This window comes from Ictidomys tridecemlineatus, chromosome 1 (assembly GCF_052094955.1).
Source record: "Ictidomys tridecemlineatus isolate mIctTri1 chromosome 1, mIctTri1.hap1, whole genome shotgun sequence".
Lineage (NCBI taxonomy): Eukaryota > Metazoa > Chordata > Mammalia > Rodentia > Sciuridae > Ictidomys > Ictidomys tridecemlineatus.
The window spans coordinates 13,285,480-13,304,640 of record NC_135477.1 but is presented as its reverse complement, the minus strand read 5'-3'; the positions used below and the strand labels follow the sequence as shown (position 1 = coordinate 13,304,640).

Here is a 19,161-nt window from a genome sequence, read left to right as displayed (position 1 = left end):
TCACAGAAGGAATGTGAATACTAGGAGCATCATTTCCTTCAAAGTTGGAAGGAATTCACCTGTGAAACCATTTCTCATGTCTTTTCTTTTTGGTAGTAGAGGTAGCAAAAGGAATTGTTCAGCTTTGAGCAGATATTAGAGCCTTTTCTTCCCTGGTCATTTGAGTCTCCATTTGTCTTCTTTCCTGTCAGTGTTTGCTCTTCCGTTCTTTCTCCTAATTTGTGCCACCACATCTGTTATTTCCTGACACTTGAATTCTTCCTTTCTTCCCTTTTCCCTTGGCTTCCTCCTCTGACCTTTCCACTGAGCCTTTAACCCTTAACTGTGATTAATCAGCTAGATACACTGGATATTAAATCTCCATTTTTAACTCTTCAGAGCTGTTTTATATTTTATACTTACTTAAGATTTGTTGTTTTTTCCCCTACAGCCACACTTCTTCCTTGATTCACTGTTTTTTAACTCAAGTTGGAGTCTGTACTCCTACATTAAGGTTATCAAAATATTACCATTCATATATTTTAAAATAGATTGTTAGTACTATACTATTGTATTGAGCCTCTTAAGACACCATTTAAAAACATCATGATAAATATAATAAATCAAATTCCTCAACATGTTTTGCCATGCCTACACATTCCTGTCTCTCTCTACCTTCCAGCCTAAACTAGCAGTCTTTGTGTACACTAACCTCTTGTTTCTCAGATCATCCTATGCTTCTTCCTGCCTCAGGACCTTTGAATATGCTCTATTTGGAAGTCTTTCCTTATCTTTTATGTTGTTAACTCAGTCATTCTTCTGATCTCATATTAAATGTTACTTCCTCAGGAAATACTCTGCTATTCCCCATTCCAGTCCCATATGTTGTGTCAGTTCCTCTGATTATATCCTCTCATAGGTCTCTTTTTCTTCAGAGCAGTCTAATTACATATTTGTATGCTTATTATATGCATGTTTATCTCCCCCACCAAAGTGTTTGTTGCCATAGGAGTAGGAAATATGTTTGGCTTGTAATTGTATTTCTGAAAATTGCTTAGTACACTCATTTGTTCAGCATTTATTATGTGCCTTTTGTGTTTGTGGCACTGTTCTAGCATCAGTGTTCTGCAGTGACCAAAAAATAGAGAAAAAAAATCTCTGCCATCATGGAGCCTACATTAATATAGTAGAGACAGGAAGAAAGGAAGGAAGGGAAGGAAGAAAGTAAGAATGAATGAGGGCAAGGAGGAAAATGAAGGAAGATGGATAGATAGATTAGGGGAGGTGTTGGAGTGGATGTGTTGTACAGCTGTAGATGCCCAGGGAGGGTACTAGTGGTCAGGTGTATTTTTAATAAAACCTGAAAGAGATAAAGAAAGGAGCCAAATGAATACCCAGGGAAATAGCACTTCACAGATAGGGGACAACTAATGCCAAGCCCCTAAAATAGGTTATACCTAATCTGTTTTTGGGTAAAAGAGAAAAGCCTAAAGTGTTGTTCAGAGTAAAGGAGGGGTCATGAGATCAGAAAGGTGACAAGAATCACTTAAAACCTTGTGGGCTATTCTAATGTCTTTATTGTTTGCTAGTGTGAGGTTAGAAGCAATTGGAGGGTTTAAGCAAAGGAATGAAAGGTCTCACATTTTAACAACTTACTCTAACAGGTATTGAGAACACACAGGAGGTAGAAGCAGATACAGGAAAACCTAGGTGAAAATGGCAGTAATCCAGATGGATAAGGAGTATATCAATAGGAGTATAGGCAACAGGTATCAGATTCTGGATATATTTTGAAGAGAGATGAGCAGGATTTCATGATGAACTACTTATAGGGTGTGAGATATAGGTGTTAAGAATGATACAAAGTTATTGGCCTGAGCAATTAGAGAATAGAAAAATTGGTATTCAATATACTTGTGAAATGATTAAACATTTATTCATTTTTTACATCTGGTAATTCATATATGAAAGGGTTCATCACTTTCGACTTCAAAATAATGACATGATTGTCATAACATTTTTCTCAAAATGTTCCTCTTACTTATTTCTCCTAGTTGTTAAATAAATTTTTCTTGAATGTGAGATAAGATGTGTATTTCCCTTTTTCTTTGCTTGGTAATGTCCATTAATGGTTGTCAATATACATATGAGAACGACAATTCACATTAAAAAATGGGAATGAATTTTGATTTTTTAGTTTGCTTTAACATTCATGGCTATAGAACCTACCTATTGATTAAAACATTGAAGTTTTAAGCAGTGCAAGAAACTAAAAGTTATCACATCAGTTATACCTCAATAAAGTTGTAAATAATAATAATAATAATAATAAAATAAGAATAAGGCAGTGAAAAAATGGGGGGACTAGTTATCACCACAAAGGGTTTATTCTTTCAGTTCTATAAGCTCCGTTAGGAAAATATTTGCACATTTGTTTTATTTTTTCTTAATCAATCCTCAGACTATTTAGTCTAGGGAATCAGGACTTTAAAAATAATATATCCTCTGTTTCAGGAATATTTAAATTCAGAGTTTCTTCATCATTGTTGCCTGAGTTTTACAAAGATATTTTATCATAGAATGTCTGATGATCAACTAACAATTAAAAATGAAACTTCTCTACTCTCAAGATTGTGTTAATGGTATCTTCAATCTTGTCTCTTAATTATTAGCATGTGGTTATATATATATATGTTTTTATATTTTCATTTATTGAAAGATCAAAAGAACAAATGTGAGTCTTATTTTCTTTTCATAGAACTGTCTACTTTAACATTACTTGCATTAATAGACAAAGTATGAATAATCAAAGAGATTTAAAGAAAATTATCTGATTTATTTTAATTCAGTTCAATATATTTCATGACATATGTGCTCTCTATATACTATGCAGGGCATTATGCAAGAAGTGGAATTTAAAGATAAATGAGGGATAATTCTTGTTTTCAAGAAGATTATGGTCTAATGCAGAAGAGAGATAAGTAAGAGGATAATTTAAGTATCATGTAGATGGTTTCCACTTATGATCATGAAGGAGTAGTTTTATGGAATTTTCTCTTTTACCATAAACAGCTAGAAAACTAAAATAATATGGAAAACTATTTTAGATATTAATATCTGAATATTATTAACATTCAGATATTAACAATGTAGGATTTTGATCCTTGAGAGAGAGAAAAAACAAATGAGGTACGGCCTACGATTATTCCAACTTCTACCTAGAATTGATTTTTGTACAGTAGTACTGGGAGGAGGAATTTAAGCCATGAAAAGTGATCTGATGGGAGTTGAAGACACAAAGACTGGAGGTCAGGGAGGTCAAGGAGGTCAAATCAGCTAGTTCTATTCAAGTCAATGTACTTGAGAGGGCAGGTCTACGAAGTAAAAGCTCCAGAAATTTGTATAGAATCTACTGTATAGGGTCCCCTTGAGTCTTTGGCTATACATTAACTTGTGCATACATTGGGGAAATCCCACTAGGCTTAGTCAAGGAAAACTACCATAGAGTGATAAAGTGAATAATTCTAAAAGCTCACTTCATAAAACGATAAATTATTGATGCTCCATCTTATATAATAGAAATAGCTCATTAAACAGAAGAGCCCTGTCTTAATAATAATATTAAATTTACCTAGATTAAATGCTCTTATAGACCCACCCTATAAAAGTGTTGTTTATAAACAAATGTGAACCTCATTCATAAACAACTTAACTGCTCTAATAACAAACATAAAATGCTGTAGAGAAAGACAGAAAAACTCAAAAATTCAATAAAATTGTAAACACGATGTCTGGCATACAGTCAAAAATTTCTAGATATGTGAAGAAGCAACAAATCAGAACTTAGAGGAAGGTGGAAATTGAGTCAATAGAATTGTACTCAGATATGACAGCAGTTAGAAGACAAAGAGTTTAAAACTGCTCGAGCAAATATTATATTTTCAAGGACATGATCATAATTAGGAATTAAATAGAAGATATTATAAATAGCCAGACAAAGAAAAAGCATGTGATATATCCAATATATCCAATATCCTTTAATGATGAAAACACTCAACTGGATAGAAGGGATTTTCTTCAAACTAATAAAGGACATCTATGAAAAAACATAGCAAATGTCATTTCTTTATTTTATTTATTTTTATGTGGTATTGAGGGTCGAACCCAGTGTCTCATATGTGCTTGGTGAGCGCTCTACCGGGAGCCACAACCCCAGCCTCACAAATATCATTCTTAATGGTGAAAGAATGGAAGTTTCCCATCTAAAATTAGGAATAAGAAAAGGATACCCAGTCTTAACTACTTCTAATCAATACTGTATTTTAGGGTAATTCAGCAAGAAAAGAAACAAAAGGCATCCAGATTTGAAAAGAAGAATTAAAAATATCTATTTAAAGACACACTATCTTGTATACATAAAATCCTAAGGAATTGAAGAAAAACTAATAGAGCTTATAAGTTCAGAAAAGTTGCATGATTTAAGGTCAACATATAAAATAATAATTTCTATATGTTAGCAAATAATTTATAAGTGGATTTAAGAAAATTTTATTCATTAGAGCATCAAAAATAGGAATGAGTTTTACAAAACACAAGAAACTATAAAAGCATTGTTAAGAAAATTAAAGAACTAAGCAAACAGATAAAATGAAATCCTGTGCTTGTGGATTGTCACACAATATTGTTTGATGGCAATACTTCCAAAAGTGGTATAAAGATTTAGTGTTACTCTCATCAAAATCTCAGCTAGATGTTAGCTAAAAATTGACCAAATGATGCTAAAATTCATTTGGAAATGCAAGTCAATTTGTTTTGACAAGGATAACAAGATAATTCAAATAGTCTTTTAAAATAATAGTAATGGAATAACTTAACTGTTCACATTCTAAAATGCATATGAATATCTACCTCATGACATACACATAAATTAACTCAAAATGGATCAAAAAGACCTAAATTATGTCAGAGCTAGAAATGTAAAACTTTTTTCAGTGCTAAGCACGGAAAAAAAAAAAACAAAATACAAAAATACCCGTGTAGATCTTCATTCATTAGGAAATGAATTTTAGAGGATGGATTGGAGTTAGTTGAAGGAATAAAAGGAGGTAGGAGATTTTAGGTAGAACAATATTAGTAATAATGAGAAAACTTGTTTTGTGTTTGAGTACTATGAAAAGTCATTTGAAATAAAGTTTAGTGGGAATTTTTGTTTTTAGATATGAACAAGCAATAAAAGTAGATAAATTTGACTTCATCAAAATTAAAAATGCTTGTGCTTTGAAGAATATTATCAAGGAAGTATTTGATAAGGATTCAGAATATAAAAACTCTTACAACTCAACAATAAAGACAACCCAATTTAAAAATTAACAAAGGACTTAGAAGTCATTATCCAAAAGAGAGAAAAGGCCACATTAAAAAATGTTCGACATCATTAGCCATTGGAGAAATGCAAATCAGGACACAATGAAATACCACTAGAGTGGCTTTAATACATTTGGATAATAATAGTGTTTGTGAGGACACAAAGAAATTGGAAACTTCAAGTTTTTCTGGTAGGATTGCCAAATCATGTAGCTGCTTTTGAAAAAGGTTTAGCTGTTTCTCAAAACATTAAACCTAGAGTTACCATGTGACTTAATAAACCTACTCCTACGCCATTTAAGAGGATTTAAAACAAAAGTCCACATGTGAATGTTCATAGCAGCATTATTCATAGTAGTGTAAACAACCTAAAAGTCTATCTATTGATCAGTACCAAAATAAAATATGGTATATCTATATAATGGAGTTTCATTGAAGCATAAAAAGAATGAAAACATTTGATACATGCTACAATATTGATGGTCCTTGAAATCATTGTAATATTGCTAGGTGAAAGAGGCCAAACACAAAAGGCCATGTATTATATGATTCCATTTTTGTGAAGTGTTCAGAATTTGCAAATCCATATTTGTAGAAAGTAAATTATAGTTACCTAGAGCTGAGGAAGCTGGTGAAATTGGCAGTGATAGCTAACAGGAACGGAATGATAAAAAATTCCAAACTGAAGTTATAGACGTAGAAATATGTGACTATATTAAATCCTGCTAAATTATACCCTTTAAAGGGTTAATTATATGGTGTGTGAATTATCTAAATAAAAAATTGTTTTGCAAAAATAATCAAAGGAGCTATAGGGGTTAGAAAATACAATAGCTGATAGTAACAGTTGCTTAGAAGGGATTAACAGAAGATCAGAGAATGCAGAAACACACTGAGAAATAAGACTTCAAAAACCTAAAAAGCTCCCCAGATACCTGTGGGATAAAATCAAGTAGCCTAATGTATGTGTAACTGGAGTCCCAGAAGTCATGGCAGAAAAGTTAAAATGTTTGAAAGATTAGATGAGTTTTAAAGGACGAATTGGAGTTTGTAGTGAGAATAAAGGGAGGCAGGGGATTTTAGGTGAAAGAAATAATATTAGTAACATTGAAAAGGCTTATAGTAAGGAAGGTTGGGGATGGAAGAATAGAAGTTCATTGGATTAGTCAAAGGGAAATGAAGAGAAGGGAGGAGGGATGAGAATAAGAAAGGCAGTAGAATATATCAGACATAACTTCCCTACACTCATATATGAATACACAACCAATGTAACTCCACATCATGTACAACCACAAGAATGGGATCTTAAGTAGAATAAGTTATACTCCATGGATGTATAATATATCAAAGTACATTCCACTGTTATGTATATCTAAAAAGAACAAAAGAGAAAAGCTTGTAGTCATGTAGTGAGTATTTTTAAATATTATTTTAAACATAATGTAGTTATGAAAGATAGTTTTCTTATCATCTTATGAGAAAGTTTATTTATACTTAGTGATATTACATGTTTTATATTCTTTTTTGATAGCCTAACCACCATCTAATTTATCCTTTTGCGTCCAGTTGGTGATAAATTAGTGCTGATTAGTTTATTAAAGACAGTTCATAGGTAGTAAGGGATAGCCAAATGGGCTTAAAATTGATTAAATTGTACTTAAATTATTCATATATGAGAAAAAGTCAATAATGCTTATATGTTAAAAGGCTAAGCCAAAATACTTCAAATATGGGTTATGTTTGCCGATTTGTTTGTAGACATTTAGTGATGTGAGGTTTGTATTTTTGTGAAGAATACCATTGGGATTTTGATGGGGGTTGCATCGAATCTGTATGTTGCTTTGGGTATTGTGAACATTTTAAGAGTATTAATCCTGATTTATGAACATGGTATATCTGTTTAGTTATGTTTTCTTCAATTTCTCTCCTTCTTCAGTTTCTTTCATAAATGTTTTATAGCTTTCAGTGCACAAATCTTTTACCTGCTTGATTAAATTTATTTCTGTATATTTTGGGATGTTATTGTATTTGTTTCTAGAAATGAAGTCAGTGGAACAAGATAGTGGCCAGTTGAATGAACTTCAAAAACAAAAGAGTGAACTGATACAAGAATTGCTTATTCTCCAGAGAAAACATAAAGGTATTACTTTCATAAGTTAGTCTGTTTTGCTGACAGAATAGTTATATACACATAATTGGGTTATATTATTCTTTCAAAATGCAATGGTATATATGCTAGTATTGGTATAAAAAAGAAATAGAAACAACGTTGAATCAATCAGGATTAGAACTGGTGGTTTTTTTTTTAATATCATGAATTTTGTAAAGATCTTTTTGTGCCTTTAATTGCTATATTAAAGTAGAAATAAAAACATTAGTTTGTACATTTGTTATGAAGCACAGTTAAACTATTTCATAAAAGTGAATAAAGATAACCTTTATGTTTAATTTTTAAAAGATTGTAAAAAATTTCTTAATTGTTTAGTTCTTGAAGATGAAGAGAATGAAGCCATTTGTACTACCAAAAACCTAGAGGCAGAAAAGATAAAAATCAAAGAAAAGCCTCAAAATGATGCTGAATGCTTAAGGTGAGAATTGTCTATTATATTTTGGTATAAAATCTGGTAATTTAAATAGTTAAATAGACTTTAGCAAAAAGTTTAGTGATTTTTTTTACAAAGTTAAAAGATAAAGACATTATTTCCTTATTTGTATGTTTTAAAACTTGCTGGAAAGCACACACTTCACTGTTTGGAAAGTCCATATGCATTGGGTTGATAACAGTGACATCAGTTTTTTACTTACTTCCATCTTGTAGACTGTTATTCATATCCCCAAAGATAAGACAACTCTCCTTTTTGTTATTCCTATTTCTAAGGGAGACACTGAAATTATATTTAATCTTTCTAGGTTCCAGAGGGTAGAGAATCAGAGAATCTCCTCTTTTACCTGAAATTTGTTACTCTGATTTGGTTCCCAAAGAATGAAAACTGTTTTTTGTGTATAATAGTGCTTTTAATGTATTTGAATAATTGAATAATAGCTGATAGTCTGAATTACATAGTCATAAACATAAGGGGAAAAGACCTCCAGTTTCTTATTTGAGTATTTTTTATTGATAATTCAGGGTTATATTTGCTGACTTCTAAGTTTTAAAATTCCTGTACTTTCTAGCCTTAAATAAGAAATGAAACCTCATTACTGAATCTATGAAGAAGCAAATGAAGCCTTTTTTCACATAAATCATAGAGGAAATATGTCCACTAGAGCTGAACAAATGCTTCATATTAGCAATGTTTTGCCTTCGGCCATAATTTTAGTAGATTGTGAGAAAATATTTGCAATTTAATTTTATGTTAAGTTTTATAAGCATAAAATATCAACCTCTTGGGTGATATATATGATACAGAATGAATTTCTGTAATGACAGTCTGCTCATTGATTTCTTTATACTTTTAAAAATGGTAGTACCCACTGGTATCATCATACTTAGTAGTGTGAGAGCTTCCAATATGCACTCCAGTTTTGTGGTTTTATCACTCAGTCATGAAGTTTTCCCTGAGTTAAAATTAAACACGCAAGTCTGTTAGAGAATGCTTTTTTCTTAAAAAAAAAATGGTGACAGAGGAAACAGGAATAGAAGGGAACATCAGTCCATATACCTAGTTCATTCATTGTATTTTAGCAGTTATTAATGAATTGCCAATTTTATCAGTTCCCACTTTAAATTCCTTGATCTCTGTACTTAGTTTTCCTACTAATATGTTTTGTAAAATTTTTCTCAAGTGTGATAATTCAGGGTTATATCTGAATTATATATGAAGAGTAAAAGCAAGCACTGAATATAATATTTCAGAGAAAGGACCATCAATCTGATAATTAGTGCAATAACACTTGTCTTGAAGGTTAAAAAATATCCCTAATTGAGAAACAATTTTATTTAAGGTTATTATAATTAAACTTCTACTTTTATTGAACTTTAACCAGTAAGAAAGCAATTACAAAAGAACACTTTAATATCGGTTCATCTCTTGAGCTTATTATTTCCTGTTTACTCCTCATCCATAATTTCTCTTTCCTCAGTTTCTGAAGTTATGATGGTAAACTGTGGTAAAAAAACACATTTGTCTTGATTCTTTCAAGAAGAAGAGACCACATTCACATAATTTTTATTAGAACACATTGTTATAATTATTTTATTTCATTATTTGTTATTATTGTTAATCTCATACCGTAACTAGCTTATAAATTAAACTTTATCAGGTTTATGTATAGTTATGTATTTGTAGAAAAGACATAGTTTCCCCACAGATGGGGGGGCTACTGCACTATGTTATTCCCTATATATACATACTTACCTATAAAAGTTTAATTATAATTTAGGCATAGTTTATAAAGATAAACTGGGTGATGTAGAGCCTAGTCTTTTCCTTTTCCTATCATTTTGGAGGTGGGCCTGCCTCAGACAATTGTCTTCCACTGCTTGTCTACCCACTCACTAGGTTTTAGAGTGGTTTTACAGTGAAGGCTTGTGGAGTCCAGTTCTGCCTATAATGTTGTGAGTCATTAGTCTAATTCTGAGTTCAATAACCTGGTCTGCAGATGTAAACTGCATTCTCCAGACTCTGCTTTATCAGTAAATAAGATGTTTTAGTCTCTCATATTCCTTCCTTATTTTTTAATTGGGCAGATGTGAGGCAGGAAAGAAAAATGTTATATACTGGGCCCCATCAAATTCCTTGAACTATTATTTTTCATTATTGCTCAATACCAGGGTTACCAAAATACAGTGCTTGATTGTTATTTTTTAATATACTCCAAATAGTAATACAGCAAATAATTTATACATTTCCAGCATTTTCTTTACCCATAAAACTTCTTTCTAGAGTGATTTTATATTTTGTGTATCCAACATTTGTGGTTGTTTAATACAACAGGAAATGTTTCAGAAATAAATCTGCAAAGTCAACAGCATGAGATTTTCATTCTTGAACACTTAAAAGATTCTGTGGTTTTGTGAAGAGCATATTTGCAATGGAAACTGCACAAAAATTAATCTACATCTGCTACTGAGAGACTCCAAATGCATTTATGGATAGTACTAAAGCAATGCTGTTGACTTTTCAGTGAAAAAGTCATTCAGTTAAGTTGTCATAGAGGTCACATTGATGGTTCTTAGGTGTATGAGAAGGCTTACATATATTGTGGTATTAAAACACTGTAAACCTCTCTTATGATACACTGATAAACATGCATATTTATATATGAATTTATTTATTTTTTATTTTATGTATGTGTGTATATACCACATATGTTTAAATTGTGAGAGCAGGCTATTTGATTGAATAAAAAGTTCAAACAGTACCAAGATGTAAAAATCAGTCTCCCTTCTCCCTTACTGTAATGCATGAAGCCTATTATTGTTGAACATTTGCTGTGTATGTGCCAGAGTTTGTGTGCTTCTATTTATGTGCATAGGCACATGTATGCATGTGTGTTCAGGAAAAATGGGATCATAGGATCCTACTGACTGGACTCTTGTTTGATTTATTGCTCAGCAAAATGTTATAGACATTTTTCACATTAGTTTGTAGTGATTAACTTCATTTTTAAATGTCATTGTCTGGAGATGCCATATTTAACCATTCTCCCATGAATGGATATACAAGACAGTTTATAAATATTTATAATTAGACATGTTTCTATAAATGTATCCTTATGCTTACAGGAGAGTTTCTGTAACATTACTTTGAATAAACATCATTTGGTAGAGTATTAGGAATTGTTACCCAGGCTACATTTAGAAAATTGTCCACATTCATTTTGTTCTGTTTTCAATAAGAATCAACTCAAAGTGGACAAGTTTAATAAGATCTCAGCTCTAAAATTTATCAAAAATGTTAGTCAAGTAATTATATATCTGTACCCAACCTATATTATCTCTCTTTTTAAACATTTATAAAATATGAAAATCCTCATTTAATTCTAGGATCATTCTTAGCTATATATTTTGTTGAATATTTCTGTTGACTCTGCATTTTTTCTGGTAGAACTTCATAATTTATTCACTAACAGATATGTCTCTACAACATTGATTAGGTAGCTTTCAAGCTAATAGAGATCCCCTGTTTTGTGAGTTCTTGGCATATATTCTAGTTACTAAGCCTTCTAAGTAACTACAGGGGAAATTTGATGGTAGTCTCAATTGATTTTTTTAAAAGTTATATTCTGATATAAATGCCTGTTCATTCCCTAAATTTTGAAATAATTTTGAATATTACATAAGCAATATACAGCATTACCATGATAATTTTCTACATTAATTATTATCTTTCATATCATCATATAGGTTTGATTTGGTTTTTCATTTTCACGCTTCTTTTTATAAACACATTCCTTTTGGTGCCACTTGGGAAGATGACAAAAAATGTGTAGTAAAAACAATTGCCTAATCCAGGCAACCCAGAGTCTGGAGTAAAAGAAATGCTGGCAAGACCCCTCTTCTACTCTATCTCAGCAGATTCCTCTGCCTGTGAAGTTTCTTGCCTGTGTGGTGGTTGCCCGTACTAAGGGAAAGCATAATTAGAAAATCAATAATTCTGTTTTCACACAATCAACTTTCAAACTCATTTTCAGAAGTAAATTATATATGGAAGAAGGCCACTCTATATTTCTTTTGAAAAAGTAATTTTGTGTTCAGATGGCACCAACATAATTTTCATATGAATTAATATAGAGAAATCATATTTAAAAAATCAAACCATGGAAAAACCTAGTGGAAAGTAGAGAAGAGTACTTATTAAACCTCTAGTATGACTAAGGAAACTAAAAAGGAAAAGAGTAGCATAAGATTTAAAATTCCATGTATTGAAAATGTCATCAACATGAAATGGTAAACTGGAAAAAAATTATAGAATCATGACAGCAAATTATTAAATAACCAGCTGATTTAAAGTTCATAAGAAAACACTAAAATCAATGGTTTTTATTCATACATTTGTCCAAAAAGCAGGTATTAAAATATCTGCTTTATATCATATAATATGCTAATTACTGAGGATACTCAGCTGAATTAGACAAGCTAATTCAGGTGTACTGAATTATCAATGAAAGACAAATTAAAACCACTCAATATTTTTTCTGTCAAATTTTGAAATTATTTAATAATACATAATTTTCATATGAATTTTAATAATTTTCATAATAATCTTCATAATTTAAAAATTAATAAATGGCCGTATTAAAAAATGTGTATTATAGAAATGACATATTGCTGCTATCAACATACATAATAAATATTTGTAATGCAATTTAAGGTATGTAAATTAATTATCTTTAAAATGGTTATGCGAATTTGACTCAATAATTCTGCTTGTGAGCTCTATTCTGAGTACAGAAGAAGCTTTATGCACAGAGAATGTTCAGTGTAGCTTCATTTATGGTAGAAAAAAAAAGGAAAAACTGAAATTCCCTACCATAAGTGAATGATTAAGTAAATTCTGGTGTAGCCACATGGACTACCTACAAATTTATCTTAAATGGTATTAATTGGCATACACAGTTTAGTAGTGGAAATATATAATAGCATTAAGCAAAAGAAAAAAATCAAAAGGCAAAATTATATAATCACTATTATATGGAAACTAAAGACTACAATGAAATATACTTAAATTTTAACAGCATTTGAATTTGGGTACAAGGACTTTGGATGAAATTTGTCCTTTCCTGTTAAATTGCAGTTAGTTAAGGATTTTTGTTTTTTTATGTCATTGAGAGGTAACTGAAAGTAATTTGTGGTGGTTCAGGAAATCATTAAAATACATGGGACATAAATTTTGCTAAACTAACTAGCAATGCTAACTCATCCTGTTCATTATTTGATGATTCAGAGAAAGGTGACAGTAACCAATGAAAACTGTTCTTAGTTATTGTGCAGGGGGATGAGGGAACTCCTTCCTTCATTACATCGTCAATCAGTTTATGCACTGAAGCATGATTTCTGTTATCATTATTTTGCTTTGACTAGCTGCAAATGTATTAATATTCATACTATCATCAACTAGCTTCTTTTAAACCTAGAAGTAAGTCCTGTAAGTACAGATCTAAATTCTACAGCTTGATTATATGCCAAATAGAAAAATACTTCCTATAATTTTTTCTGAATGTCCTCCTTAATTTCAAGCCTCTCTTTCTGTTATTATGTAACTGAGTTCAAAAGTGGTCACCACCCAATTCTGATGGACATGAGTATGTAGTTACAGAATATTTAGTCCATCTGAATTGAAGAAGGTGAAGGGAAAGTATTGATGGGATAGAGGAAAGAAAAATCTCTACCATTTAATTCGAAAAAAATATTTATTTAAATTAGACCTTAGGTACATTTGTAATAATAGCATCTAGTACATTGTACCAGCCCTGTACTGGGAATTAAACCCAGGGCCAAAAGCATGCTAGACAAGTGCTCTACTGCTGAGCTACCTCCCCAGCTCATACTGCATTAAACCTTCCACTTATTCTTTAAACATATTTAATACAAGAGTTTTTATGCTTGTCTATACATCTAATGTCATAATTAACAACTTGTTGTTTTTCTTAACTAAGCATTCCTTTAGGATTCTATTTAGAGTTAAATTCTAAAAAATTCATAACACAATGAACTTAACATATATAGGGTGTTATTTCCACATCCATCCTTATAAATATTATGTCTTTCTTCCCTAGTCATTCTTAAAATAATATATGTAATTTATAAATTTAATAATCTACTGAATACCTGTGAACCAACTAAAACATTACCAGTAATTTACATTAGATATGGCTCCTCCTTTTGTATGTTCTTTCTTACCCCATATATAATTAATGTTTCATATTAATATTTCGTCTTCTTGTGAATGTGTTCATTTTCTTCCTTTATTATATAATTTATTTATATTTACATTATATGTTTATATATAATCCATCTACCATAGATATATGTGCATGCCCACATATATATTTTGTTTGTTTTTGAGTTGTATAAAAATGGTATTATATGGCCTAGAACTTATTCTTGGTTCAACATTGTTTCTAAGATTTAGCCATGTTTATGAGTATAAATATATGAGTGAATATGTCACAAATTTTTTTCTCTTTTTAATGGAAAGTTGAGGTGTTTCCAGTTTTTACTCTCACAAGTACTGTACATGCATGTTGGATCACACATGCAAGACTTTCTCTAGGACATATGCCTCCTGGAGTTACTGAATATAGGGCATGAGAATATTGGACTTCAAGATAATGACAGGCTATTTTCCAAAGTGATTAAACCAAATTATACTTACATTAGCACATTATAAAATTTCCCTTTTATCTCCATTCTCCTTAATAATACTTTATTCTCAAACTTTAAATTTTGCCTATCTTGTAAGTGTAAGATAATATTTTGTAGTTTTAATATGCATTGCTCAGATATTTCTGGAACCAATTGATAGAATTTTTTCATATGTTTATGGCCCATGCATTTCCTTTTCTATAAAATGTCTCTAAATGATTTTTCCATGATGTTTGAGTGTGTATTCAAAGTCAATTATCTTCTCCAACTGCATCCATTTACCTGCAAATGCCATGATTTTATTTGTATTCCATTGATCAGTGATTTTATTTCTGTTAAGAACTGTCTTTCAATTACTTAATTACTATTAGGTACATACTACTCAGTTATAACTATTTAATTACTGTTACTTTATAATGAGTCTTGACATAAGGTAGAGCATGCCCATAAGTTATTTTGTGGTTGTTGTTTTCACTAAGAGTGACTTGGTTATTCTTAGCCCTTTGCTTTTTAATATAAATTTCTGAATCCATTTATCATATCCATGAAAATCAGTTTTTCACCTTCTTTGGTGCAGTGTGATGTTCCAGACTCACCCTATAGTTTCCTATTTCATTCAGCTATTTCTGGAACCAAGTATTTTTTCAAGGAACCATGGTGTATTTGAGGTGGGAATGGTATTTAGAAACTAATCAGAGTGCTAGATATGCTTCATTGGTACCTAAAGTCATTGCTTCTAAGCATTTGAAGTGGGCAGAACTAACAGTATCAGATTTTTTTTAAAGGGGGGGGGAGAGAGAGAGAGAGAATTTTTTTAATATTTATTTTTTAGTTATTGGCGGACATAACATCTTTGTTTGTATGTGGTGCTGAGGATCAAACCCGGGCCGCACGCATGCCAGGCGAGCACGCTACTGCTTGAGCCACATCCCCAGCCCAAACAATATCAGATTTTTTAAAAATATATTTTTTATAGTAGATGGACACAATACTTTTATTTTTATGTGGTGCTGAAGATTGAACTCAGTGCTTCACATGTGCTAGGTAAGCACTCTACCAAGCACTCTACCATTCTACTCCAGCCCACAATATGAGATTTTAAAAATCATGAGTATATACTGATCCCCTCCAATTCAAATCCAAAATGAGAGTGCCTGCCTTCTAGTTCCTCTATTGTATATCTATTTTCAGTAGTCATTTAATTATTTCCTAAATTCTTCAATGAAAAATTATTTTTAAATTAGTAGCTATGTACTCCCACTACTAAATAAAATTTCAGACAACTCTAATTCTTATTGCCTTACAACCACTGAAGGTAGGTTGAACCATTTTCGATTCTTTCTAGTGGTGTTTGAGCACATTTATTTCCCCATAGGCTCACCAGAAGAATTTTTTTTTAAAGGAGAGAAAGAGAGAATGAATCTTTTTTGTAGATGGACACGACACAATGCCTTTATTTTTATGTGGTGCTGAGAATTGAACCTAGGTCCCGCCCGTGCTAAGCGAGTGCTCTACGGCTGAGACACAATCCCAGCCCAAGTGTTTGAAGTTTTGACAGTATGATAGACAAGAAATGGTATCCCTGTGTAGTATATTTATAATTCTTTATTACCAATGAAATTGATAACTTTTTCATACTTTTAAGGAGCATTTGTATACTATTTTCTTTTTAATTTTTTAAATACATGACAGCGGAATGCATTAAATTCTTATTACACATATAGAACACAATTTTTCATATATTTGTATATAAAGTATGTTCACGCCAATTGATGTCTTTATACATGTACTTTGGGGGTTTTTTGCATTACAATTCTTATTACACATATATATCACAATTTTTCATATCTCTGTTTGAATATAAAGTAGGTTGACACCCAATTCATGTCTTCATACATGTACTTTGGATAATGATGTCCATCAAATTCCACCATTCTTGCTAATCCCCTGCCTCCTTCCTTTCCCTCCCTCCCTGCTTTCCCTATCTAGAATTCATCTATTCCTCCCATGTTCCCCCTCCCTACCCCACTATGAATCAGCCTCAAATATCAGAGAAAATATTTGGCATTTGTTTTTTGGGGGGATTGGCTATCTTCACTTAGCATTATCTTCTCCAACTGTATCCATTTACCTGCACATGCCATGATTTTATTCTCTTTTATTGCTGAGTAAAATTCCATTGTGTATATATATATATACCACATTTTTTTATCCATTCATCCAATGAAGAGCATCAAACTCCCCTTCCTTCAGCCCTTTTCTTTCCTTCTTCCTCCCTTCCTCCTCATCCCCACTTCCTTTAATATTTTCTTCCTTCCTTCCTGTTGGTTCTAACCCAGACCTCCCCCAACATGAACTTCTAGTTTATGACTTTTCCTCATTTTCCTATCAGGGTATCAGGGTTTTGGTCACATTCCCCCTTGGATAGAGAATCTTTACATATTAGAGATTTGTCCTTTTATTGTGATATATGTGGCAAGTATTTTTTCCAGAATATTATTTATCTTTGACTTTACTTATAGCCATTTTTTCCATGCAAGTTTTTTGTTTGCTTGATTTGAGTCAGGGTCTTGTTACGTTGCCAAGTTTGGCCTTCGTCCTAATCTTCCTGCCTCTGCCTCTCTCAAATTCCTGGGGTTGCAGGCATGTGCCTCTATGCCTAGTTACTATGAAGTTTTCTAACCCAGTTGAATTTAAAAATATTTTCTTTTATTTCATTTATATTTTTGAACCATAATTTTAAACTTTACCCACATCCATCATATAAAGCAGTTTACTTGTGCTTTGGTTTTTGTCCTTATGTTGTTTCATTATTTTATATTTAATTATTTGATCCATTTAGAATATATATGCTATAAGGTATATATACAGTTTTAGCCTTGTCTGTACATTTACACTTACATTCATCTGCAAATGACTGAATATTCAGTTGTCCTAACACAACTTATTAGGAGTTCATCTTTTTTCCTTCATTGATTTGAGGTGCCACCTTCATCATATACTAAATGTCTTTTGTACTTTAACCTATTTTTCTTTTATATCCCACTGTTGATTAATATACCAGTATGGCACTGTATTATTTATCAAAGGTTAATAATATGCTTAATATCTGTTAGGTCTAGTCACCTCTCTTTGTTTTTCTTTTGCATTGCTTTCCCTAAATGAGAACAATTCAAGAGCTTACCCCCCCCAATTTTTTTTTTTTTTGTGTGTATGTGTGTGTGTTTCTTTCACATGAATTTAAGGATCAATTTGCCTAGCATTAGGGAACATAATAATATTTATATATTTTTTTAAAAATTATTTTTTTTAGTTGTAGTTGGACACAATATCTTTGTTTTATTTTTATGTGGTGCTGAGTATTGAAACCAGCGCCTCACATGTGCTAGGCGAGCGCTCTACAGCTGAGCCACAATCCCAGCCATAATAATATTTTTATTAAAATCACTTTCAGTTGATTGAGCTTGGGATGATTAACATTTTATAATGTCTGTCCAAGGAAAAGTCATGTTAGTAATTAATGATAATAAAGCCTGTTAATTTTGTATGCTAATTTAATATCTTTCCTTCTTACTAAATTATTGTTTGAGTTAGCTTTCTCATTGATTCTTCTGGTATATTGTCATATTTTCTGAATGCTAAAGTAGCTTTATTTCTTCTCAAATTTTTTTTTTTGTATTTTATTTATTTATTTATTTATTTTTCTTTTTTTTTCTCATTGGTTGTTCACAACATTACAAAGCTCTTGACATATCATATTTCATACATTAGATTGAAGTGGGAGCAGAATACAACAATTACTAATTGGGCATTATGTAAAAATGTGGATGTATAACCGATGTGATTCTGCAATCTGCATTTGGGGTAAAATTGGGAGTTCATAACCCTCTTCTCTCAAATTTTTATACCTCAAGTTATTTTTCTCTAGACTAATTATGATAGCAAGTTACTCCAACAAAATATTAAAGAGTAGTAGAGGCAATGAGCATCCTTGTTGTGACCTTAAGATTGCCTCTAGTGTTTCCCCAGCAATATGCTTACTTTAAGACTGACATATAAATAGAAATATATATACACACACAGGTGTGTGTGTATATATGTGTGTGTGTGTATGTGTGTGTGTGTGTGTGTGTGTGTGTGTGTGTGTGTGTGTGTATTAAAAAGAATAACCACCAATTGTGATTTTTACTGAGAATTTTTTTATTGGTTGTTCAAAACATTACAAAGCTCATGACATATCATCTTTCACACATTTGACTCAAGTAGGTTATGAACTCCCATTTTTACCCCAAATACAAATTGCAGAATCACATCAGTTACACATTCACATTTTTCTATAATGGCATATTAGTGACTGTTGTATTCTGCTACCTTTCCTATCCCCTACTATCCCCCCTCCCCTCCCTTCCCATCTTCCCTCTCTACTTCATCTGCTGTTGTTCAATTCTCTCCCTTGTTTCCCCCCTTTCCCCTTACAACCTCTTATATGTAATTTTGTGTAACATTGA

The 19,161-nt window shown here is 31.6% G+C and overlaps 1 protein-coding gene across 3 annotated transcripts in view; it reads left to right on the top strand.

Annotated features, from left to right (window-relative positions):
• Nucleotides 1-19,161, top strand: part of Ccdc172 (coiled-coil domain containing 172) — a 68,285-nt gene that overhangs the window by 35,550 nt on the left and 13,574 nt on the right. For all 3 annotated transcript variants that reach the window (XM_078019902.1, XM_078019910.1, XM_005320810.3), the window contains exons 6-7: nt 7,382-7,483; nt 7,829-7,931. In XM_078019902.1, coding sequence (XP_077876028.1) covers nt 7,382-7,483; nt 7,829-7,931 — 205 coding nt within the window. The remainder of the gene's footprint in view (nt 1-7,381; nt 7,484-7,828; nt 7,932-19,161) is intronic.